Source organism: Schistocerca cancellata, chromosome 11, assembly GCF_023864275.1.
Source record: "Schistocerca cancellata isolate TAMUIC-IGC-003103 chromosome 11, iqSchCanc2.1, whole genome shotgun sequence".
NCBI lineage: Eukaryota > Metazoa > Arthropoda > Insecta > Orthoptera > Acrididae > Schistocerca > Schistocerca cancellata.
The window spans coordinates 75,145,043-75,170,731 of NC_064636.1; the positions used below are offsets into that span (position 1 = coordinate 75,145,043).

At 40.2% G+C, this 25,689-nt stretch overlaps 1 protein-coding gene across 6 annotated transcripts in view; it reads right to left on the reverse strand.

Annotated features, from left to right (window-relative positions):
• Positions 1–25,689, reverse strand: part of LOC126108568 (histone acetyltransferase KAT2A) — a 432,376-nt gene that overhangs the window by 198,003 nt on the left and 208,684 nt on the right. For all 6 annotated transcript variants that reach the window (XM_049913857.1, XM_049913859.1, XM_049913855.1 and 3 more), the window contains 2 exons: positions 22,226–22,359; positions 6,823–7,014 (listed from right to left, as the gene is read on the reverse strand). In XM_049913857.1, coding sequence (XP_049769814.1) covers positions 6,823–7,014; positions 22,226–22,359 — 326 coding nt within the window. The remainder of the gene's footprint in view (positions 1–6,822; positions 7,015–22,225; positions 22,360–25,689) is intronic.

A 25,689-nucleotide genomic window follows, 5' to 3' on the forward strand; every position in this document is an offset into this window, starting at 1 on the left:
TCTGAGTACATGGTCATGAGGAAGGCACCTAATGATAAATCTCATTGCCAGTTGATGAATTCTTTTTAAAAGAGTAGACATGTGTAAATATTTGGAGAGCATTTTTAGCAAGCAGAATAGAATGGAAATTGAAATTAAGGCAAAGATTGCAGTGGTAAATATATTATATTTTGGTTACAGGACTGCTGTGCATTAAGGCAGTAACAAAAAGATTTATGTACCATAATATAATTCTCCTGGCAGCTCAATGCACCTCTGAAACAATTAACAAAAACAGATGAACAAAACCTGCTGGTTTGCAAGAGAAAGAGATTAACGAAAATATTTGGTCCCAAGAGGGACACCAAGTCACAGGAATGGAGGAAATTAAAAAAATAATAAATAAATAAATAACAACAGGAACTGGCAGACCTATACTCACTAGCTGATATAGTTTGAAGGATGAAGAAAGGAAGACATGCGGGCTGGACACCTAATTAGGACAGAAGAGGAAAGTGCGTGTCCAATAGCATTCTCAGGATCTGTGGAAGGCAGAAGGGGCCAAGAAAGACCATGGACAAGATGGAAGAATGGTATCAACAGGGATACGGAGGTGATGGGCCTGAGAAATGGAGAATGGATCACAAAAGCCAGGAACAGAAATGATTGGAGAAGGAGCGTAGAGAACACAAGTCCAAAGCAAGAATTAAGAAGAATAATTTGTGAAACGCTTAGAGACACAACATCTAACGTGAAGTTTATGGAAGAAATATATCAGTCCTTTCAAATAAATACAGGTGTACAACAAGGTGATGGCCTTTCCGCAATTCTTTTTAACTGAGTTCTTGCGAAAAAGAAGCGAGAATTTGGAGGGAAAAACTGAATTACTGTAAGATTTCACTGACAATTTTGGGAACAGGAAGCAAAAATACTGGAATAAGTTACCTCACATTTGCAGATGAGTTTGCTACAACTTCTGAAAATGTGATGTCCATTGTCATACAAATTAATGTTTTCGAAGACATGGCACATACTACTGGCTTAATGAACCAAACTCTCCCGACTTGGTATCAATAACTTCAGTTTACCTTCTTTTGCTATGAGGTAAAAATTAGTACTTGTAACTGGAATAATAACAGTCTCAATCTTATCCAGCATGATGTCAAGTACTTACTTGTGTTATAGATGATTTAATTTCTTTCATTCAGTGACACTCAATGTAAAGACAAAATCCCTAACATGACAAACTATGTAATAAAACAACATTAACTATCAGCAAAGCATAATGATTCTCAATCTAGATCAATATAAACCACAACTTATAAACAACCTTCAAAGTCACCAAAATGTGCAAGCAACATTAAATTTCAAGAAACCTATAATTTACATAAATTTAATAGTACCATAACTATTTACCTTTTCTGGAGTTTATACCTCACTAGAAAGCTCATGCACTTGAGAATCTGGAAAAAAACTCACTTTTCGTCAAACTTACTAGACTGGATTATTCAGAGTAAGTAAGAATTATATTGGACTGTAAATAACATATTCAAAACTCAATCTCAGTGTCAAAAGCATACTGCCAAAGTGATTAAATAGCACATAAAATGCCACAGGTTTGATAAACCTATAAAGAAAATGTAATGTTGATGAGCTCACTCAAAATGTTAAATAATAGTCAACATGTAATATTAACATAGCTAAAAAATTATATTTCTATATTTAAGCATTGATATTACATCGCCTGATTTATATAAGAGAAACATCAATATCTGTACTAAATTTAACACATATACAGGGTGGTTCATTGAGAGTGACCATGCCAAATATCTCACGAAATAAGTGTCATATGAAAAAACTACAAAGAACAAAACTTGTCTAGCTCGAAGGGGGAAACTAGATGGCACTATGGTTGGCCCGCTAGATGGCGCTGCCATAGGTCAAACGGATATCAACTGCGTTTTTTTAAATAGGAACCCCCATTTTTTATTACATGTTCGTGTAGTACGTAAAGAAATATTAATGTTTTAGTTGGACCACTTTTTTCACTTTGTGATAGATGGCGCTGTAATAGTCACAAACATATGGCTCACAATTTCAGATGAACAGTTGGTAACAGGTAGGGTTTTTAAATTAAAATACAGAACGTACGTACGTTTGAACATTTTATTTCGGTTGTTCCACTTCGATACATGTACCTTTGTGAACTTATCATTTCTGAAAACACATGCTGTTACAGCGTGGTTACCTGTAAATACCACATTAATGCAATAAATGCTCAAAATGATGTCTGTCAACCTCAATGGATTTGGCAATACGTGTAAGGACATTCCTCTCAACAGCGAGTAGTTCGCCTTCCGTAATGTTCGCACATGCATTGACAATGCGCTGGCGCAAGTTGTCAGGCGTTGTCGGTGGATCGTGATAGCAAATATCCTTCAACTTTCCCCACAGAAAGAAATCCGTGGACGTCAGATCCAGTGAACGTGGGGGTCACGGTATGGTGCTTCAACAACCAATCCACTTGTCATGAAATATGCTATTCAATATCGCTTCAACGGCACGCGAGCTATGTGCCGGACATCCATAATGTTGGAAGAACATCGCCATCCTGTCATGCAGTGAAACATCTTGTAGTAACATCGGTAGAACATTATGTAGGAAATCAGCATACATTGCATCATTTAGATTGCCATGGATAAAATGGGGGCCAATTATCCTTCCTCCCATAATGCCGCACCATACATTAACGCAACACGGTCACTGATGTTCCACTTGTCGCAGCCATCGTGGATTTTCTGTTGCCCAATAGTGCATATTATGCCGGTTTATGTTACCAATGTTGGTGAATGACGTTTCGTCGCTAAATAGAACACGTGCAAAAAATCTGTCATCGTCCCGTAACTTCTCTTGCGCCCAGTGGCAGAACTGTATACGACGTTGAAAGTCGTCGCCATGCAATTACTGGTGCATAGAAATATGGTACGGGTGCAATCGATGTTGATGTAGTATTCTCAACACCAACGTTTTTGAGATTCTCATGCAATTTGTCTATTACTGATGTGCAGATTAGCTGTGAGAGCACCTAAAACACCTACTTGGGCATCACCATTTATTGCAGGTCATGGTTGATGTTTCACATGTGGCTGAACACTTCCTGTTTCCTTAAACAACGTAACTATCAGGCGAACGGCCTGGACACTTGGATGATGTCGTCCAGGATACCGAGCAGCATAGATAGCACACGCCCGTTGGGCATTTTGATCACAATAGCCATACATCAACACAATATCGACCTTTTCTGCAATTGGTATACGGTCCATTTTAACACGGGTAATGTATCACGAAGCAAATACCATCTGCACTGGCAGAATGTTACGTGATACCATGTACTTATACGTTTGTGACTATTACAGCGCCATCTATCACAAAGCGAAAAAAGTGGTCCAACTAAAATATTCATATTTCTTTACGTACTACACGAATATGTAATAAAAAATGAGGGTTCCTATTTTAAAAAATGCAGCTGATATCCGTTTGACCTATGGCAGCATCATCTAGTGGGCCAACCATAGTGCCATCTGGTTTCCTTCTTTGGAGTTTTTTTGTTTGATGCTTATTTCATGAGATATTTGGTCCGGTCACGATCACTGGACCACCCTGTATATAGAATTCGTGGTCAGACATATGCGAAACTTGCTCTGAAAAAATCTACTACTGGACAACACTGCTGACAGTGACGTAATGTATTCGGTGGGCAGAGATCAGCCTACACAACACAACACCCAATGTCTACCAGTGCAAAAACATTTTCACTTAATTAAGAGAAAACAGAGACAATGAGCAAAGAGAAGCTCCACAAAAAATGGAACCTGGAAAACGCAACACAACTTGAAAAGACATAAACGCAACACAACGCAAGAGAAGTACCAATCTTATTTACATATATATAGCAATCTTGCAGGTTCACATTTTGTTGTCGACAACGCACGATCTATTAGAGCACTTACGATCTCCAGACAAGAACAATGAGTGCAGCTTCCAAACCATAACATCAGTTGTGCTGATAGATCACAGTGCTCCAGACGATGTCCCCGGGCTTGTGTGGATACTTGTCTTGCTACAACCGAGCCCATTTCCTTATCGTCGGTACGTCATGTGACCGAATATCTCTGCACAGTCTGGTGACAATAAATACATCTGTCCTTTAGGGTGCTAGTCATGTGCAGCTGCAGAGATCCTGCAATCTATCAGGTATGTCCCTCCGACAGTCGTGGAATCCTGACTTATTCCAGCAGGAACATTGTTGAACAACAAACCACAATCCTGAAGGGTTCCAATCCTAAATTCCGACACATGCTGATAGACATCTCACCCACTTACGTGGTGCATAATTTGATGTACTTGTGAACAACCAACATTTAAATGTAATTTCTGAATGAGAAGCCTGCTGTGCCACCTCTATAACCAAGAGAATGTAGATGCTGTTACTGCTACATCCTTTCTGCAATTATGATGAAACGCTAACCATTTGCATATCCAAGAATATTGTACTCTGTGTCAGTCTAATCTTTGAATTTTAGTGACCAGCAGTGTAACTGAAGAAACACAACACAGCACAAGATAGCGGAAAAAGCCTCAACTGACACGGTAACCATAGGCAATCGGATTTTTGTAATTTTTCATATTTACGGTATGTGAAGTACAGAGCCCAAATATCAGTCGCCCAAAGCAGTACAATATAACTCTCAAAAATTCTCGAGAAATCGCCTTTGAAGTTTTTGAACCGTGTTTAAAATGCTAAAATAAGGCCCATATTTTTCGGTGAGCAATGAGGTTCTTTGGTATAAGCCTTGTTCACTGTGTCAGGGTCTGGGTTAGATTCGAGGTGGAATCGAATTCTTAAGCAAAGATGAATGTTCTACAAGTATTTGCATGAACAGTTAAATACATAAAATGCACAAGAATGGTAATCACTATACGAGTCTTGTTTCCGTCACTGTCCCATCCCCATCCCAACAACCCCTTCCGCTAATTCAGTTTGAACATCTGCATCATTTAAATACAAAAGTTATCAAATGTATGTTAACTGACACATCTAATTGACATATTGACGAAAAATGCACACTGTTTTATTTCGAATAATGTTAGGTTTGTGCATAAATTTGTAGCGTTTTTTATTTGCATATGGTTATTCCTCTTGCTATGTTTTTATTTATCAACTGTAATTTTCTATTTGTAGTTCATTGTTGCTATTTAAGTTTCTATATTGTCATTTGGAGATAGTGAGTGGAGCTGTGGACACTACGAGAGGGCACGGCAATTGTGGAATTCGGAACAGCTTCTGATGTATTCTTCTGTGTGAGTTCAATAAAGGGATAACAACAATGAAGGCAGGCAGAAACATTTGCGCTGTGCATTGGGTTAATGCCATGGGGCAGTGTGTGTCATGGTAATGGTTTTCTCATTTTGAGGAGCATCATTTTGACATTAGTGACTCTCCACTTTCAGGAAGACCTTGCGGGTTTCACGAAGATCATTTAAATGCTTTAATCCACAATGATCCAAGTCAGTGTACATGGGAATTGGTGAATGTGATGAACTGTGATTATTCCACCATTGTGCAACATTTGCATGTAGGAGGGAAGGTTCTACAATTGGGTGTATGGGTACTGCACGCTCTAAGCCAAAATCACAAAAATCAGCTGATGGCCATAAGTGCACCTCTGCTTGCTTCCCATCTTGTACCATCACTGGTGATGAGAAATGGTGTCTTTACAATAACACAAGGAAAAAGAAAGGAATGGTTTAGCACAAAAGCAGCAGCAACTCCCCATACAAAGAACTCCACGAATCCACAAAAGATAGTGTTACGCATCTGGTGGAACGATGACTGCGTGGTGTACCCTGAATTGATTTTCCGAAGTATAACCGTCACTGCTGACATCTAATGTCAACAACCGAGATGTCCTGCACAATCTGAGAACAACGACCAGAAAGACTGCGTACAGTGATGCTACTCCATAACAGTGCCCTTATACATTCTACTAGACTGACAAAAAACGCTATACAGGAGTTGTGCTGGAAAGTTATTCCACACCCAACCGATTCACCTGACCTTGCGCCCTCAGATTTTCACCTTTTCTACCGTCTATCAAACAACCTTCAAGAAACTTCCTTTCTGGATGAAAATGTGCTCCAAACGAGGATTGATGAGATCTTTGACTCAAAACCGGGTGAATCTAAAAGTAAACCCAGCATTGACAGACTGTCGTAAATGTTGAAGGAGAGTATATTACTGATGACAAAAGGACAGTTATGTGTAGCTGTTGAGTCTATTAAACTTATGGAAAAATGGTGCAAACAGATCCATCAACCTAATAAACTGCACAGAAAAATCCAATTTTCATTGCAAAAACAAAAATTCTTAATTTCTGATCATATAACTAAAAAATTGCAAATTAACTTCCTTCTATCTTTTTGTATTTTTTGCTCCAAATAAATGCTCACAGAACATGCACCTTTGTTTAAAAATTTGATTCTATCGAGGTTCAAACCCGGGCCCACCACGCATCAGGCACGCACGCACTCTAACACGTAGCCGTGCTGCTTGTCAAAAGTACACTGTCTTAGTTTAGCACAATAAAAATGGGAAAACTTCAAAGTGTATTTCTCGAGTATTCTTGAGAGTTGCAGCAAACTGTTTTGGGACAGGTATATTTGAGTTCTGATCTTCACATACCATAAATACAAAAAACTATAAAAATCCGACAGCCGTGTGGTCACCTCACAAGCAGTGGATGCTGGCTGAGACAGTAACGGTCCCGTCAGCTGTGCACTCACCTGGGGAAGTGTGTCAGTACGAGCACCCTCTTCTCGGGTGGCATGCGGTCACGCTCACTGTGGCACTTGTCCATCAGCTGGCGGCACACCGAGCGGAACACGGCACGCAGCAACGTCCGCCCGAACACCAGCGTCGTCTCGAAGTGTGGCAGCGAGTCACAGAATGCCGGCACGTGGCAGAACACCAGCCACCTGGTGATGACGAGGACTCACTCACTCCAAAATTAAAGTACAAGGGCGCACTGAAAAGTAATGACTCCAAATTTTTTAAGTGAAAGCTCTTAAAGCTTTTTAAAGAAAACAAACTTTACTAACATTCTACATCTTTATTGTTGTCTACACATTTATTTCTCAACACAGTCGTCCTGGCGACCCCCCCCCCTCCCCAACAAGAAACCAGTTTGTTGTTACTGTCACTGTAGAACGTTTGAATGCCTGACTTGTTGACAGAGCCACAACCTCACCTCTGCTTACACTACTTCTACACCTACATGATTACTCTGCAATTCACAATTGATTGCATGGCAGAGGGTTCATCAAACCACATTCAAGCTATTTCTCCACACTCTAACAGCACATGGGAAAAATGAGCACACAAATCTTTCTGTGCGAGCTCTGACTTCTCTTATTTTTTGCTTGGGAAAAAGTATATTTTTAACTGGGAAAAATCAGGGAATTTTTTTCTTCTCACCCATGTACACACCCTGTAAAAAATACCAACCATTTCCTCCACCGACACTCTCCACAGTTCCTGTGTCTTTATCAGATAGTGCCCAGTTCGTCACTATTGTTGCAATCTCCATTTACAGTAAATCCTTACACCCACGGCCTCACAGCTATCGAACACTACCTTTCCCCGACGCCCGACGAATTCCAAATCGACAACCTCCTTCCTAGTTGCCGTGACCAACTATATCCTCACCCAAAATTACTTCTCCTTTGAAGGCATTACCTATAAACAAGTCCAGAGTATGGCTATGAGCACTCAAATGACACCATCCTATGCCAACCTATTCGTGGGGCATCTAGAGGAATTCTTCCTGCACACTTAGAATCTCAAACCCCTCACCTGGTTCAGATTCACTGATGACATCTTCTCGATCTGGATCGAGGGTGAGGACACCTTGTCCACATTCTTCCAGAACCTCAACACGTTCTCCCCCATTTGATTCACCTGGTCTTACTAAACCCAACAATCCACTTTCCTATATGTTGACCTTCACCTCAAAGAAGGCTACATCAGTACCTCTGTCCGTATCAAACCTACCAACCACCAGCAATATCTCCACTTAGACAGCTGGCACCCATTTCGTACCGAGAAGTCCCTTCCGTACAGCCGAGTCACCCGTGGCCATCGGATCTGTAGTGACGAGTGGTCCCTCTCAGAATATACTGAGGAAACATACTGAGGCCTTCACAGACTGTAATTAGCCTCCCAACCTCGTACAAAAACAGATCTCCAATACCTTAGCTTTCCAGTCTCCCACCACCTCCCAAAGCCCCACCATTGGGCCACACAGGAGCATTCCCCTCATAACTCAGTACCACCCAGGACTGGAGCAACTGAATTACACTCTCCACCAGGATTTCGATTAACTGTCGTTGTGTCTTGAAATGAGAAATGTCCTGCCCACTATCCTTCCTACTCCTCCCACAGTGGTAATTTGCCACCCACCAAACCTACACAATATCCTCGTCTATCTCTACACAACCACTGCTCCTAACCCCTTGCCTCATGGCTCATATCCCTGTAATAGACCTAGATGCAAGATCTGTCCTGTACATTGTCCCATCACCATCTGTCCTGTCACAATATCACCTATCCCATCAAAGACAGGGCTGCTACCTGTGAAACAAGTCACGTAGTCTACAAGCTAAGCTGCAACAAATGTGCCACATTCTACATGGTCATGACAACCAACAAGCCATCTGTCTGCACGTATGGCCACCAACAAACTGTGGCCGAGAAACAGTCGGACCACTCGGTTGCTGAGGATGCTGCCCAACACGGCGTCCTTCATTTCAATGACTGCTTCACAGCCTGTGCCATGTGGATCCTTCCCACCGACACCAGCTTCTTTTCTGAATTGCGCAGGTGGGAAATTTCCCTGCAATTTAACCTACATTCCCGTAACCGTCTTGGCTTCAACTTTCGTTAGTCATTGTCCTCACCCATCAAACTCCTTCCCTGTTCCCATTCCAACACTACACAGTCCTCTATTACACCAACACACCCAGTCTTTTTACTTCGCTCCTTTTCCGCTAACCCCCCCGCCATCCGTCTAACCTCCCGACTGCACCTAGCTGCCTCTCTCTCCACCTCATCCCTGCATGCTCCCAGCAGCACATCCTCCAGCCTCCAGCCTTACCCTACCATCCCTCCTCCTACCTGCCCCAGCCTCCTCCTTACACCCACCAGATTGCCTCTCTCATAATGCCCTGCTACTTGCAGTCTGGCTCCAGCTGCCAGAGACTGTGTTCATTTGTGTGTGAGTTGGGTTTGCATCAGAGCAGTGTGCGATTTGCAGGGGGAGATTTCCCCCCCTCCGCGTCAGACCACCCCCTCCTGTGGTTTTAGTTTATGCATCCCAACCTGGGATGTTTATTTCCCAAGCACTGGAGTAAAACTTTACATATAATTTAAATTTGTGGAGCCGAACACTGAAAGTTTTTAATACAGTCTTAATATTAATACTATTAATATGTTTGCTTATTAATTTTGAAAAAGTGTTATGTAGTAGGTAAGCATTTCAAAACATTTAGAACTAAATGACATGACGACGCACGCCACATTTCCGTAGCATGCCACAATGTTGCAAGACGTTGCCCCAGCGTAAACGAGGCTTTAGAGCCAGGTCTGTATTGTATGGTGGATGTGATGTGTTGCGTATGAAACTAAAACCTGCAATCAGATCCAAACGGTGTGGAAAACTGTGAAGAGGTGTCATCCTGCAGCAAAATAACACTCGCCCACATTCTGCCAAACGGACAGCTGACGCAATAAAGGAGTTGAGATTCGAGGTGCTGGAACATCCACCATACAGTCCAGACCTGACTCCAAGCGATTTTCACATGTTTGGACCCTTAACGGAAGCAGTACAGGGAAGAAGATTTGAAAGTGATGAAGACGTCATTGCTGCGGTGCAATATTGGTTACAGATGCAACCGAAAAACGTATTTTTCTGATGAAATAAAAAAAAACTCGTAAAACGTCGGGAAAACTGCATTGAAGTCGAGGGATGTTGCGTAGAAAAATAACGCATGTTTCAGTTTTCTATCATCAGAATAAGTACAGCTTTTCACAAATGTATCTTTGCTATTTGAACTCCCCTCGTATACCTGTATGTAGATTATTTTGTAAATAAGCTTTACCTATAATGTACTTTTAAAGATATAACAAGGAATGGCTTTCCTGATAGTGCATATGCGTGAATAGTGACTTTCGGCATTAACATCTATTTATAAATAACTGTTTAATGATGAGTAATGCCAGGGTCCAAGCTAGTAACATATATAATTATACTAACCCTCTAGGACATCCCCCCCCTCTGGTAAAAGCACAAATCGCACACTGCATCAGAGTGTGTGTGTGTGTGTGTGTGTGTGTGTCTGTCTGTCTGTCTGTCTGTGTGTGTGTGTGTGTGTGTGTGTGTGTGTGTGTGTGTGTGTGCGCGCGCGCGTGTTGCCTGATTTTGATGAAGGCCTTGTTGGCCCAAAGCTAATTGCGTGACAGTCTTTTTGTTGTGCCTTTCTGCGACTCAGCATCTCTGCTATATGGTGAGTAGCAACTATCCTTTTCTTCTTCTTCTTCTTCTTGTTTCGAATGGGCCTACTTTGGACCACGCTTGTTCAACTGTCGGGCTTTGATCTCTGCCCAGTAGTCTTGCATCCGCTGCCAATGTAACTCCTTCCTTCTTTCTGTCCAGGGCATATCTTTCCTTCGGGGCTTTTCCTGAAATCCTCGGGCTTCCTTCTGGGTACGTCTCACAGATTGTCTGTTCTGGAGACCAGTTATTGCCAATTCTTTAATGGCCTTTTCGGTTTTTGTCAGCAAAGTGGTGCGAACCTTCTTGTTTTGCCAGAAGGTGAACAGATGGTTGGTCTATCTGTTTGGAGGCAATCTTGCAAAATGGCTATAGAAAGCTGCCCTTCTTTTTCTTGCACAGTTAAAGACTCTCAACATGTTTGTAGATCTCTGACTTACGTTGACATCTGAATTCCCCAGCTTCTTCTACCGGACCTAGGATCTTCCTGAGGATTCTCCTCTCTCTGACTTCCAATTTCTTCATCAGACCTCTCTGTTTCACAGAAAGACATTCCAGGGCATACAGGGCTTCTGGTTGTATGACTGATGTGTAGTGCTTAAGTTTCAGGTTGCGTGACAGGCATTTTTTGTTGCAAGTGTTCGTAGTCAGTCGATAGGCTAGTTCCAACATGTTGACACTCACGGATGATGATTTTTTTATGATAAGTTGGGTTCAATCCATTTGCCGAGATACTTAAACTTCTCAGTCTTTTTGATGTTTCCTTGGTCTAGTAACATCTCTCTGTTTCTTTGATGTTGGTGAATAACTCCGTTTTCTCCAGCAACATTGAAGACCCACTTTGGTTTCCTGTTTTCTGAGGCAGTTTACCTGCATTGTTACCATTTCAAGAGGATTGGCAGTCAGTCCCACCTCATCTGCAAAAGCCAGGCAATCTACAATCAGTCCTTTGTTCTTACGGGCCAGGTACACACACCATTCTGAACACCCAAATTCGTCGGTTCCTTGCACTATTCTCTCACAACCTTTTCAAAGACACAGCTGAAGAGAAGTGGGAAGTCCATCCCCTTGCCTCACTCCAGTTTTTATCTTGAAGCTTTCTGAGATCTCACCTCTAAATTCGACCCTGGAATGGGTATTTGTCAAGGTTTCTAGACTGAGTCTGCTGGTTTTGTTGTCTAGTCCTAGTTCCTGGAGTACTTTGCTAAGCATTTCTCTATCGACAGAGTCGTAGGCCTTCCTGAAGTCAACAAAGGTGATAACCATCTTGCGGTTTCTCATCTTGGAGTATGCCAGTACAGTCTTAAGGTTGAGAATCTGTTCAGCACAGGATTGGGTCTTCCTGAAGCCTCCCTGATATTCTACCAGTTGACTATCCAGTTGATCTTCTGCCCTTGTTAGTAACACCTTTGAGAGGATCTTGTATGTTACCAGGACAAGAGAAATTCCACGATAGTTGTTCAGATCAATAAAATCTCTGTTTTTGTGAAGTAGATGGATCATTACATCGTAATTTCTCTGTTTCCCAGATGTCCTGGATGATCTCAGTGAGCTTGCCCATGGCATCGCTTCCAGCAGATTTCCAGAGTTCAGCAATGATGGGTTCATATTCTTTTTAAATCGAGGTGTTTTTAAGCATATGAATATAAGAAGTTTAAGGACTTTCTACTTGCAAATATACACAGTGTACACAAAAAACTTAAACATGGAAAACAGCTGCAATTTCATAAATAGGCTTCAACAAATTATTTTTCATCTATAATTCATACACTTAAAAATACAAGAATACCTTAACACACTATCGAAAACACTTCTTCAATTTATCTGAGGTTTCTAGCATTAACATCCTCTCGTGCAAAGATGCTGAGTTTTAGATCATAGTATGAAAAAGTATCACTCAGTTTGCTCACATTACATTTAACACTTTACAAAATCATTGGGAAAAAATTTAATCATGTAATTATACATATTACATTATGCACTGCACGTTCCCCCTGCCCCCCACCACCACCACCACCACAAAAAAAAGGACTAGCAGCATTTTAAGTTTGGTAATTTTCTATTTTTTACTTAATACATTCAGTTTTGACATAAAATGATTTTCACATAATTCTTATTTTCACATAATTCTTCAGATTTCTTCATTTCTTCAATTTGTTTCTCAGTTTCACTTATTTCCTCATTTTTTCCTTAGCTGTTCTTCAGAAAGTGTTTGACTGACAACAAAGTGCAATGCACATAGTCTTCCATGCTCTTTCTGACAACTCATCAGCAGATTTTCTTAGTTTTGCAACATCAGTTTCTAAACATGCTCTCTCCTTCACAGACACACTCAGCTTCCTTGGCTTTTTTTTATTGTCAAAACTTAGTATGTATCTCTGCTTAGCATTAGAGGCTGATGAAAAAAGTTCTTTTCCACTTTTCCTAAGCCATCACAAAAACTGATGTGGTACTTCACTATTCTCAAAGGAATCTATTTTCATATCTTCTTCCTTAAACTTATATTAAAAAAAAAAAAAAAACATCCAATTTAGAATCCCGAGATATGGGATCAAAATTGGGAAAAGTGCTGGATGGAGCATATTCAACAAAATTTCTATAATGCAGGAGCTAGCTATTACATTCAGCTGGACAAATACAGTTACTGTCAATTAAGTTGCTCAAAATCACCTTCATTCTCTTGATGCAGGACTCTTTCTTTGACACACTATTTCTTGGGTCCAGACAAAAAATAAGTCAACAGGAGGACAGTTTACAAGAAACCTTTCTACAACCTTTTTAATAAATGCAACAGTAAATTTCATAGCTTCATATTTTATTTCCAATGTGTCTGTGACTTTGTTGATATTTAGACTACTGCAATAATCGGTATCAAAAAATCCCACACTAAATTCTGATGCATGATTCTGAGAATCTTTTTCAAATGTGAACTCTGCTAAATTTGCTGGAGACCTGAGTGCTGTTAAGTTTTTCTTCTTCTAACACATTGAATGCTGACAGTGTATTGCAGGTAATAGTTGTCAAATATGCTGCAAGAAACAGAAGGAAGGGATTGTCACTTTGATAGCGAGACAAAAATGGTTCACTAAGTTTTGGGAACCAAAGAAAGAGGTTTAACTTGGCAGGTATATGCTTATCTTTTACAGCATTTTGTATGACAGTGAATGACTTACAACTCACCCTTCTCAACATTGGACACGTACTTTTTCACGTCAGCCCAGATTTCTATGGCTGTCGATACTGCCGTACCACTGTCTAACCGTCGATGTGCACACAAAATTTTAACCCAAGTTTTTTGGTGAATCTTTGAGCAAATGGTACAGACTACTTAAAAATAAGTCCACATTCCAGCTTGAAGCTGTCCCCTACTCTTGAACACGTTGTGCACAACATTAAAAGCACAGACAAGTCACGTTTACACAGCAGCAACGGTATAAGCTGACGAAGATCTGTAATTCAAAGTTTCTTAACAAGTAACAAGTGACGTCCAGTAGTGTGTGTAAATTTTCCTAAAAATACAGAATCTTAAAATGGTATTACATTACTCGTGTAAGTACATAAACATGCCACACCAAATTTTCAGAATTAATAAAATAAAACAAAGGTATAAAAATCATTCCATGAAATGACATGTCAGACAATAGTAATTTTTCGAAGACATATAAAACTAAGGAATTTTCAAGGACCCCTAAAATTATGTAGCTGAAATACGGACTTTTTATGGATTTTAAGGAGGCTTATGAACCGTGCTTCAGAGGAGTGGTAGCTCTAGAAAAAATTATTAATTCACCTGTCGAATTGCCGACACTGGATACTAATTCTTTCCAATCTTGTATTAGACGTGAAAAGCACTGAAACATGGATACAATCCAAAAACAAACTTTGCCTAGTTTCTTGAATCAAAGGAAAATTCAATGAAGAAAACTAATAGACTATGACACAGAACTGCTGTACAGCATTTAGCTACAGATGGTAAAATATTTAAGTACTGTCGATAGAAGCACTCTCATTTATCTCTGCCTCCCCTCAATATCACTACGGCTGCATCCCTCTCACACTGGGTTCCGAGTAACCGGTCCTCCATTAACCTTCCCCAACCTATCTATGCCTGTCTCCTCCACAATGAATGAACTATTCATATAAAAGGCTGGGCAGTAGTGTGACCCCTTACACTTCTGCGTGTGTTTACCAGCAGTACTGCACATTTCCCCTCCTGACATTAAGTACTGGCCAACAACTCTGTCTCATTGTTTATTACCATATTCGCCAGCATATAAGATGCACTGACGTAAGGTAGATGTTCTGTTCTCACAAAGTCATGGTGCATGGTTGTATGAATTTGACAGTAAGTGCTTTGAAAAGGTCTTATCTGTTACATCTATGTGAACTTAGTTCATTTTTGGATCAATAAGCCAAGGAAAACAACGTTTGCAAGATGAAAGAGTTTCAACACTGCAATTTCCTTCTTTGTATCTGGATTTGTTTATGAAACTATTCTTTGAAGAACTTTTATGCCTGTATACACCAGTATACAGGGTGGTCCATTGATCGTGACCGGGCCAAATATCTCACAAAATATGAGTCAAACGAAAAAATTACACAGAACGAAACTTGTCTAGCTTGAAGGGGGAAACCAGATGGCGCTATGGTTGGCCCGCTAGATGGCACTGCCATAGGTCAAACGGGTATCAACTGCGTTTTTTAAAATAGGAACCCCCATTTTTTATTACTCATTCATGTAGTACGTAAAGAAATATGAATGTTTTAGTTGGACCACTTTTTTCGTTTTTTGACAGATGGCGCTGTAATAGTAACAAACATATGGCTCACAATTTTAGATGAACAGTTGGTAACAGGTAGGGTTTTTAAATTAAAATACAGAATGTACATACATTTGAACATTTTATTTCGGTTGTTCCACTTTGATACATGTACCTTTGTGAACTTATCATTTCTGAAAACGCATGCTGTTACAGCGTGATTACCTGTAAATAACACATTAATGCAATAAGTGCTCAAAATGATGTCCCAACCTCAATGGATTTGGCAATACGTGTAAGGACATTCCTCTCAATAGTGAGTAGTTCGCCTTCCATAATGTTCGCACATTCATTAACAATGCACTGACGCATGTTGTCAGGTGTAGTCGGTGGATCATGACGGCAAATATCCTTCAACTTTCCCCACAGAAAGAAATCCGGGGACGTCAGATCCGGTGAACTTGCGGGCCACGGTATGGTGCTTCGACGACCAATCCACCTGTCATGAAATATGCTATTCAATAGCGCTTCAACCGCACGCAAGCTATGTGCCGGACATCCATCATGTTGGAAGTACCTCGCCATTCTATCATGCAGTGAAACATCTTGTAGTAACATCGGTAGAACATTACGTAGGAAATCAGCATACATTGCACCAATTAGATTGCCATGGATAAAATGGGGGCCAATTATCCTTCCTCCCATAATGCCGCACCATACATTAACCCACCAAGATCACTGATGTTCCACTTGTCGCAGCCATTGTGGATTTTCTGTTGCCCAATAGTGCATATTATGCCGGTTTATGTTACCAATGTTGGTGAATGACGCTTCATCGCTAAATAGAACGCGTGCAAAAAATCTGTCATCGTCCCGTAATTTCTCTTGTGCCCAGTGGCAGAACTGTACACGACGTTCAAAGTCGTCGTCATGCAATTTCTGGCGCATAGAAATACGGTACGGGTGCAATCGATGTCGATGTAGCATTCTTAACATCGACGTTTTTGAAATTCCCGATTCTCGCGCGGTTTGTCTGCCACTGATGTGCGAATTAGCCGCGACAGCAGCTAAAACACCTACTTGGGCATCATCATTTGCTGCAGTTCATGGTTGGCGTTTCAAATGTGGCTGAACACTTCCTGTTTCCTTAAATAACGTAACTATCCGGCGAACGGTCCGGACACTTGGATGATGTCGTCCAGGATACCGAGCAGCATAGATAGCACACGCCCGTTGGGCATTTTGATCACAATAGTCATACATCAACAAGATATCGACCTTTTCCGCAATTGGTAAACGGTCCATTGTAACACGGGTAATGTGTCACGAAACAAATACCGTCCACACTGGAGGAATGTTACGTGATACCACGTAGTTATACGTTTGTGACTATTACAGCGCCATCTATCAGAAAGCAAAAAAAGTGGTCCAACTAAAACATTCCAATTTCATTACGTACTACATGAATATGTAATAAAACATGGGGGTTCCTATTTAAAAAAACGCAGTTGATATCCGTTTGACCTACAGCAGCGCCATCTAGCGGGCCAACTATAGCGCCATCTGGTTTCCCCCTTCAAGCTAGAAAAGTTTCGTTCTTTGTAGTTTTTTCGTTTGAAGCTTATTTCGTGAGATATTTGGCCCAGTCACTATCAATGGATCACCCTGTATACACTGGCATCCAAAATTAAATCAAGAAATCACTATTTCCCTGTCCTGTGTCTAATTCATGATATAGCCATACAAACTATTAACAGATGTTTGTACAATCATATCCAGAATGGAAGATGGCATTCCGTTCAATGGACAACCACACGAACAATGACCTCAGAACGCTTATCAAACGGGTTAGTGTTTGCTGGATAGTTCCACATCCACAATTGCTGTGTACAGATGGTGCAGTATGGCACAGAGATGATGCCTACAAGACACACTGTGGTGAAGTATCATAGAAAAAACGGAAGCAGGGCAGTCGCAAACTGATGTGGCTCAATGGCTTCATGTGAATCATTCTGTCATTTCTCGGATGCAGCAACAGGTTATAGAGACTGAAAGTGTATTCTGAAGACCAGGGTAAGACCAACCACATGTGGCTTCAGAAAGAGAGGAGCGTTATTTGATTGTAAGATGACGGTACTGCCTTAATACTGCACGGCAACTGGCATCTGACCTCGCAGCATCCACTGGATGTGTCGTATTGACGCAAACAGTATACAGAAGGCTTCCGAGTGACCTTTGTTGTTGAAGACCTGCTGTATCATATACCCATGATGTGTCTTCACAGAAGGGAATATCTAAAGTGGAGTTGTCAACATGCCACCCGGACGGTCGAATAGTGGGCCAATGTTCTTTTCACAGATGAGGCCCGATTTGGTCTGGAGTAAGATTTTCAATGAATTCCCATCTAGAGGTAATGTGGAACACAATTTCAGGACCCAAACACGTGGAAAGAAACCACAATCGAGGAGAATGGCGGTGATTATGTTGACCACTCGAACACCTCTTTATGAAATTGTACGGCTATATCGGCAAGGGTTAATCGCTGTCAAGTATCGTGATGAAATGTTGGGACCTCTTATGTGCTGTTGTGAGGTTCTGTGGGCCGAGACTTCGTACTGACGGATGATAATGCTCGACCTCATAGAGCACAGATGGCTGACGTGTTCTTGAAAATGGAAGATATCACACACATAGCGTGTCCTGCTCGTTCTTCCTATTTGAATGCCATAGAGCATGTCTGCAATGCACTGAGGAGACAAATTGCGTCACATCAGCATCCACCAATTACTCTCCAACACTTGTGGGCAGCTCTGGAGGAAGAATGGGCGCTACTGCCTCAGCGTGAGATTGATGACATCACTCACAGCACGTCCTGTGCTGCTACCAGAGGTGGTCACACCGCATATTGCGCACATTTAGAAGTTGGAATGTGGGTGCAAATCTGTGAAGTTGGAAAAAACAAACAAAATTTTTGTCTACCATTTTGCACATAGCATTTGATTACGTTCTGTATTCTTTACATTGTTTCTACTATACTATCAACTGTTCATAGTGTTTTGTGGCAAAATAATCACAACCTTGAAAAATTTCCATTTGTTGTTTTAATTTTGGACACCATTGTATGTAAAAAAAAAAAATATTAATGTCTCTCATTAATGCTTGTGTATTTTCTTTTATTTCACTGAAGTTGTCTTTTTAATTTACAGTAACAGAATAAGGATATATTTTATTGTCACATATGTGCACCCAAGCTGTCTCCTGTAATTATTTACACTTTTAACAGTGAAATACAACATATACATCATGAAAAATGATTGGTAACTGTTTTCATCTCTCAACAGTTTACAGTTCTGATTTACAGATCAACCACAAGTATTTTAGGGACAATTTTTTAATGAGTACACTTCGATTTTATTTACCAATTCCCTGCAATATTGGATGTGGATGGTAAGTGTGAGTGGCACTTTCATCTTACTCTTTGCTAATGAATAAAGTGAGTCATGATATTCTTCCTAGCCCTTAAGATTGCTACCAGATATGTAAACATTTCAGCAAAAAATCAATTTGAGATTCAATTGCCTACGTACTCCTCCTCCCCCTCCCCTCCCCCTCCAAGGACTTTGAAATTGTCAAATTTGATGTTTTTTCCCCAATGGAGTCATCTTTAAGTGAAGGTAAGAACTATTAATTGCAATACCAAATGCTTTTTACTATTATTTATACTTAATATTAGGACTAAAGACCTACTGTGCACAAGCTGAAGTCTGTACTGTTTTTCCGTACAAAGTTATGGTTCTTTAAAAAATCAAGAATTTATAGTTCACCATGTAAAAAGAGTTTTTTAACAGTTTTCGTAAAAATTCCAAATGATGATGTGTCCTACTTTTCATTCATTATAGCAACTTAGCAAACTGAGGCCTGTACATTAACTAATTACTAAGTAGCAGGCCTGGCCTCTGAAAATAGGCAAATTGGTGCCTGCGCTAATGACTGGATACACCCCACTGAGCCTTCAACCTGAATTCATCAAAAATGGTTAGTGTAATAAAAAATGCAAGCCACATAGTAAAAGGGCAATAAATTTAAATCATAGAGCATATTCAAATCACTGTGTATCAACAAAATGCAATGAATGAATACGTCTTCAGCTGTGACGTACCCCTGACGACGGTGACTTCTATTAAATTCAGCGGTAGGTTCTCCACAGCCAACCTTATTCTGTTGCATATGTAACAATAACAACTAATCAATAAATCTGAGTTGTTAATTATGTTTCTGCCAAATTCTCAAGCTTTCACTCATCCCGTGATTTAATGGCGTCTGATGGCACTATCTCCAAAATGAGTACTGCCACTGTAATTTATTCTCGCAACAGAAATCACAGTCAGTTTACCACGATATATATAATTTGTTAGGCTTTTAACTTTTCATTAATTGTTTTCATTGTCTCATCTAAATGTATAAACTTGAAGTAAATTGTTCCAGTACTTTTCGAGATGTTTGACAACAATGTTTCTTCTTTATATATTTTATACATACATTTATATATTTTGCACACTAAAAAAATACACAGCTTTTGTCCGACCAAATGTCCATTAGGCAATCACGTAGAAATCTGAAATAAATCAGCAAAAAACTTTTTAGAGACTTTTGGTAACAACCTTTCCCTGTTATACAAGTTTGAAGTAAGATTACAAAATTTTATGTAGACAATGATCTTCCCCTTGTATTGAAGGTAAAGTGTGCAAAATTTCATCAACATCGGAATACAACTGTAGATTTGTATGAATTACTTACAAACAAACAAACAAACAAATGGACACTCTTCTTCATAAATACATATTTCACACAACTCTTGTGAATCACTAACAGTTTCATTCTTACACAAGACAGATGCAATACACGGAGAGAACCCACATTCTGCACTGATATCTCTTTCACAATTAACTACTGAAGAGCCACAAAAAAGTAAATTTGTAACCAAACTGGCTGGGCTGATTAAAGTATCTTCAGAGTTTGAAGACTGTGATCAGGAAAACATTCAAAATTGGCGGAAATGTGATGTTGATGACCCTGACTATTAAGTATTGATAGACGATCAAACAGTTCCCCAGGTTCATTGATGAGCAAGATCCTCTGGGGACAAAGGACGACCTAGTATCAACAAAGTGATGCCATCCAACTGCTAACTGTAAAACATTTACTAGATTTAGCACCAAAAAAGAAGAGGAAGAACAAGATAGGTGGGTCTCAGCTTGGAAGCAAAAACAAATTTTGGGTTTTTCTTAAACTGTTGGCCTACTTTGATGGCCATTTTGAGTTTCTCAAACTATGCTATGAGGCCTACTTTTTGTGTTATTTGTAAGAGTCATCTTATGACAAGTTCAATGTGGCCTGCCACAAATTCCTCTCATGTGCAAAACTCATCTTGGAGTACATTTGCACCTTATGCCCTCAATTATTTGTTGGACGTATTCCAGTTTCTATCTTCCCTTACAGTTTTGCCCTCTATAGCTCCCTCTAGTACTATGATAGTTATTCCCTGACGTCTTAACACATGTCCCATCACACTGTCCTCCTTTTGTCAGCGATCTCTAGGTGTTCCTTCCTTCACCAATTCTGCAGAGACTCTCCTCATTTCTTACCTTATTAAACTACCTAATTTTCTCCATTCATCTAGAGCACCACATCTCAAATGCTTTGATTGTCTTCTGTTCTGGTTTCTCCACAGCCTACGATTCACTACCATACAATGCTGTGCTCCAAACCTACATTCTCAGAAATTTCTTCCCCAGATTAAGCCCAATGTTTGATGCTGGCAGACTTCTCTTAGCCAATAATGCCCTCTTTGTCTGTACTAATCAGTTTTTTTACGTCCGCCTTGCTTCATCCATTGTATGTTATTTTGCTTGTTTACTTATTGGTCCCCAATTTTTATGTTAAGTTCATTACTAATCTCATTTCTGCTACTCCTTATTATTTTTGTCTTTCTTCAGTTTAGTCTTAATCTATATTCAGTACTCACTGGACTGTTCATGCAATTCAATATGTCCTGTATTTCTTCTCCACATTCATTAAGAATAGCAAACCAGAATGAAATTTTCACTCTGCAGCGGAGTGTGCATTGATTTTGAAACTTCCTGGCAGATTAAAACTGTGTGCTGGACTGAGACTCAAACTCGGGACCTTTGCAAAGGTCCCGAGTTCGAGTCTCGGTCCGGCACACAGTTTTAATCTGCCAGGAAGTGTCAAGAATAGCTATGTCAGCATGATAGCAATGTCAGCGGTGAAATTTATAACTGATACCCTTTGACCCTGAATATGAATCTCACTCTTGAACCATTGTTTTATTTCCATCACAGATCTTTTAATGTACTGACTGAACAGTAGGGGGAATGACTACATTCATGTCTTATACCACTTTCAATCCAAGCACTCTGTTGTTGGCCTTCCATTCCGCAATGGCTCTGAGCACTATGGGACTTAACATCTAAGGTCATCAGTCCCCTAGAACTTAGAACTACTTAAACCTAACTAACCTAAGGACATCACACACATCCATGCCCGAGGCAGGATTCGTATCTGTGACCATATCAGTCGTGCATTCCAGACTGTAGCGTCTACAATCGTTCGGCCACCGTGGCTGCCCTTCCTATTGTTCCCCCTCAGTTCTTAGACAAATTGTGTATCATCCATTTTTCATGTGGCTCACATCTCTTTTTCCCAGCATTTCAAATAGCTTGCATCATCAGAAACAGGCAATGAAAAATACGTGGGTGGTAAAGGAAGTTTATGTGACATCAGCTAGTTGAAGCTACTGCAACAAACAGAACAACCAACGTGGCTGCCTCTAACAAAAACACTTCTCCCTTGGCTCACCTGGTGTAATTGACTTTGTACGCAGATATCTCCTCTGCAGTGACCGTGTGGCGGCGGACACTGGGCGTCTCGAAGTTCCAGTGGTTCAAGCAGTGCAGGAACATCTTGGCCAGATCGTACATTGTTTGCCACTCCTACAACACAGCACAAGTGTGGCCTAATGTAAGCATTTCATTTTGAATCATAAGAAACTTTTACTCTACTGAAACCTGGCAGTTCACAGTAACATAAATTACAAATATCACACAATTCCTAGTTGTGAAGAATGACATTTTTATCATTTGGAGATGATGGTAATTGACACAATTGTTAAAGTTATTTTTATTTCTAAACATAATTCCATTTATGTTTTCAGTTTACTAGTTTCAACCATCTCAAAGGCCACCTTCAGATATGAAAATAAAACTTAAAGCTTTTATAAAATTTGAATAATCCAGTTGTAAAATGTCTCGTATCAATTTTGATGTGAAATTATATATAAGAGCACGAGTTTGTCAAGACACACAACATTGTAGAAACAGTGCAGATTCCATTTAATCTACAAAATAGAAGGAATTGAAATAGTTAAGCTGCTACAGAACACACCATGTCCTCTGGTTGTAGTGCAGAAAAACACATTTTGTTCCTTGCAGGAAACAAGATGTGTTACTCCTTATGATGTGTAATATTAAATCAGTCTGACAGGCTGACTGTTGTAAAACTTACTTTATTCAATTCCCATTAAAATTTTGTTTAAATTCTCTCTATTTTCAATGTGTATACAAAAATTCTGTGGAAAACTTTCATATATTGAGTGTTGTGTTGGCAGAAGAGCCAACACCGTGTTACTAGTGGAGGCCGAAATACACACGTTTTAGCTCACGCAGGCTGGCGTGAGGAAGGAAGCACTATACTGACGTGAGGTCTGGAACATGACAAGGAATTAGAATTCAGAAAGCGGACGTAATTAGTTTGATACTTAACTTTAATCCATTAATGATGAACGTCGCTCTTGACGGTACATCATTCACAATATTATCTGTTCAGAAAAGTAACTGAATATGGCGCCTTGCTAGGTTGTAGCAAATGATGTAGCTGAAGGCTATGCTAAACTGTTATCTCGGCAAATGAGAGCGTATGTAGTCAGTGAACCATCGCTAGCAAAGTCGGCTGTACAACTGGAGCGAGTGCTAGGAAGTGTCTCTACACTAGACCTGCCGTGTGGCGGCGCTTGGTCTGCAATCACTGACAGTAGCGACACGCAGGTCCGACGTATACTAGCGGACGTCCGCCGATTTAAAGGCTACCACCTAGCAAGTGTGGTGTCTGGCGGTGACACCACATTGAGGATATCAAGAAGGTTCTGAGCTGTTGCATGTTCATGCGAAGTACAAGGGAAGATTAGTCTGCTCGGGTGGAGTATAGCCCTCTGCAGACTGCCAATTTTGCTTCCAAATCAGTCACAAAGCGTTGGCTGGCCAGGAACTTCTTCACGGAACCAAACAGATGAAAGTCTGACAGTGCAAGGTCCAGACATTACGGTGGATGATGGAGCACCTCCCACCCAAATTTGACGATTTTCTCACGAACAAGAGTAGCAACACAGGGGCGAGCATTCTCGTGAAGTACTTTGACACTGTCAGCATTAACACAGAGGTGCGTATCATAAAGGACACAATGCAGCTTAATCAAAGTTGCTTTTTGTTGTGTACATTAATGACCTCTCATCTGTTACATTGCCCGATACTAAGCTTGTTTTGTTTGCAGATGACACAAACATTGCAATAAGTAGCAAGTCATGTACAGATTTAGAAATAGCTGCTAATCCAATTTTCACCTTTAAAGCTAAGCCACTGTCATTAAACTTTGAGAAGACCCACTATATGCAGTTCAGTACCTGTAAGAGATTTCCTTCCAGTATGTGCATAACATACAAAGACATGCATATCGAAAAGGTTGACAGTGTTAAATTTCTGGGATTACAACCCGATAGCAAATTCAGTTGGGAAGAGCATACCACAGAATTGCTTAAGCACCTAAACAAGTATGTATTTGCAGTGAGAATGATGTCAGATGTAGAAGATATAAATATAAAAAACTTTCTTTCTGTTATGTCATATGGGATCATACTCTGAGGCAACTCATCAAACTGAGCAAAAGTTTTTAGGGCGCAAAAGCATGTGATAAGAATCATTTGTGGTGTAAATTCAAGATCATCATGCAGAAACCTGTTCAAGGAACTTTGTAACCACTGCTTCTCAGTATTTTAATTCCTTAATGAAATTTTTTGCAAGTAATGCATCCCTGTTTCCAACCAATAGCTCAGCACCTAGTATCAATACTAGGAATAAGAACAATCTACATAAAGACCTAAAATCACTTACCGTGATCCAAAAAGGGGTCAAATATTCAGGAACACACATTTTCAATAAATTGTCAGCAACCATTAAAAACTTGGTTTGAGATAAAACACAGTTTAAACAGAGTTTGAAAGACTTTTTGATAGGCAACTCCTTCTACTCTATACATGAATATCTTTACAGGGACTGTTAAGCCAGCTTAAGTAAAAATGTCTGTCTGATTTCAGTTTTGACAGCACTTGGTCACAACAGTCAAGATTAGGTATTTTGTGTATGATAAATTTAATAATACTGCATAACAATGTTTCATTTTGACAGCGTGTTAATTCTGTAAATATTAGCTGTTCCAGTTTACCTCACTGTATTCACCTATTTTGACAATCTCCTGACAAATGATCAGGGTAGCAAGTATTATATTCAAATGTTTATGTTTTTACGTTATACTTTCTGACATGTTCCACACCCATGGGAATCATCTCACATTTTTGATGAAAACTGAATCTAATCTAATCTTAATGTAGGCTGCAGCATTCACAGTACCCCCATGTTCAGCAAAGACGACCAATAAAATCCCACACATACCCCAGAACACTGTTACAAACATTTTCCTAGAAGACTGAGCAACTTTCAACTAGCATTTTCCAGGCTACAGAGGCCTCCTCGGTTCCAGGTATGTAGTGGTACACCACAACTCGTCACAAGCGACAATTGCTTTCAGAAAGTCGTGCCCTTTTGTGGCATAACACGTTAAGTGATCTGGGCTTTTCATACTTCACTGGCCCTTGCAGTTATCTATCAGGTTCTTACGCACCCAGCAGCACTAACTTTATGAAATTTCAATGAGTCACAAACAATATCATACACTGTACTGTAGGAAATGTTGAACTGTTGCGATAAGGTTTGCAAAATTGCTACCTCAATGGCTCCGACATTCTGTGGGGCTGCAGCTGTTGATACCGACTGCCTGGAGTGTGACGAAACACTAAGGTTAACACGGCCCTCTGGGAAGAATGCACACCACCTGGAGACATTTCTACAGTCCATACAGTATTCCCATACATGCCACACATATCCCTGTGAATTTAGCTCAGTTTATCGCCTCTGGTCCACAAATATCGAACTACA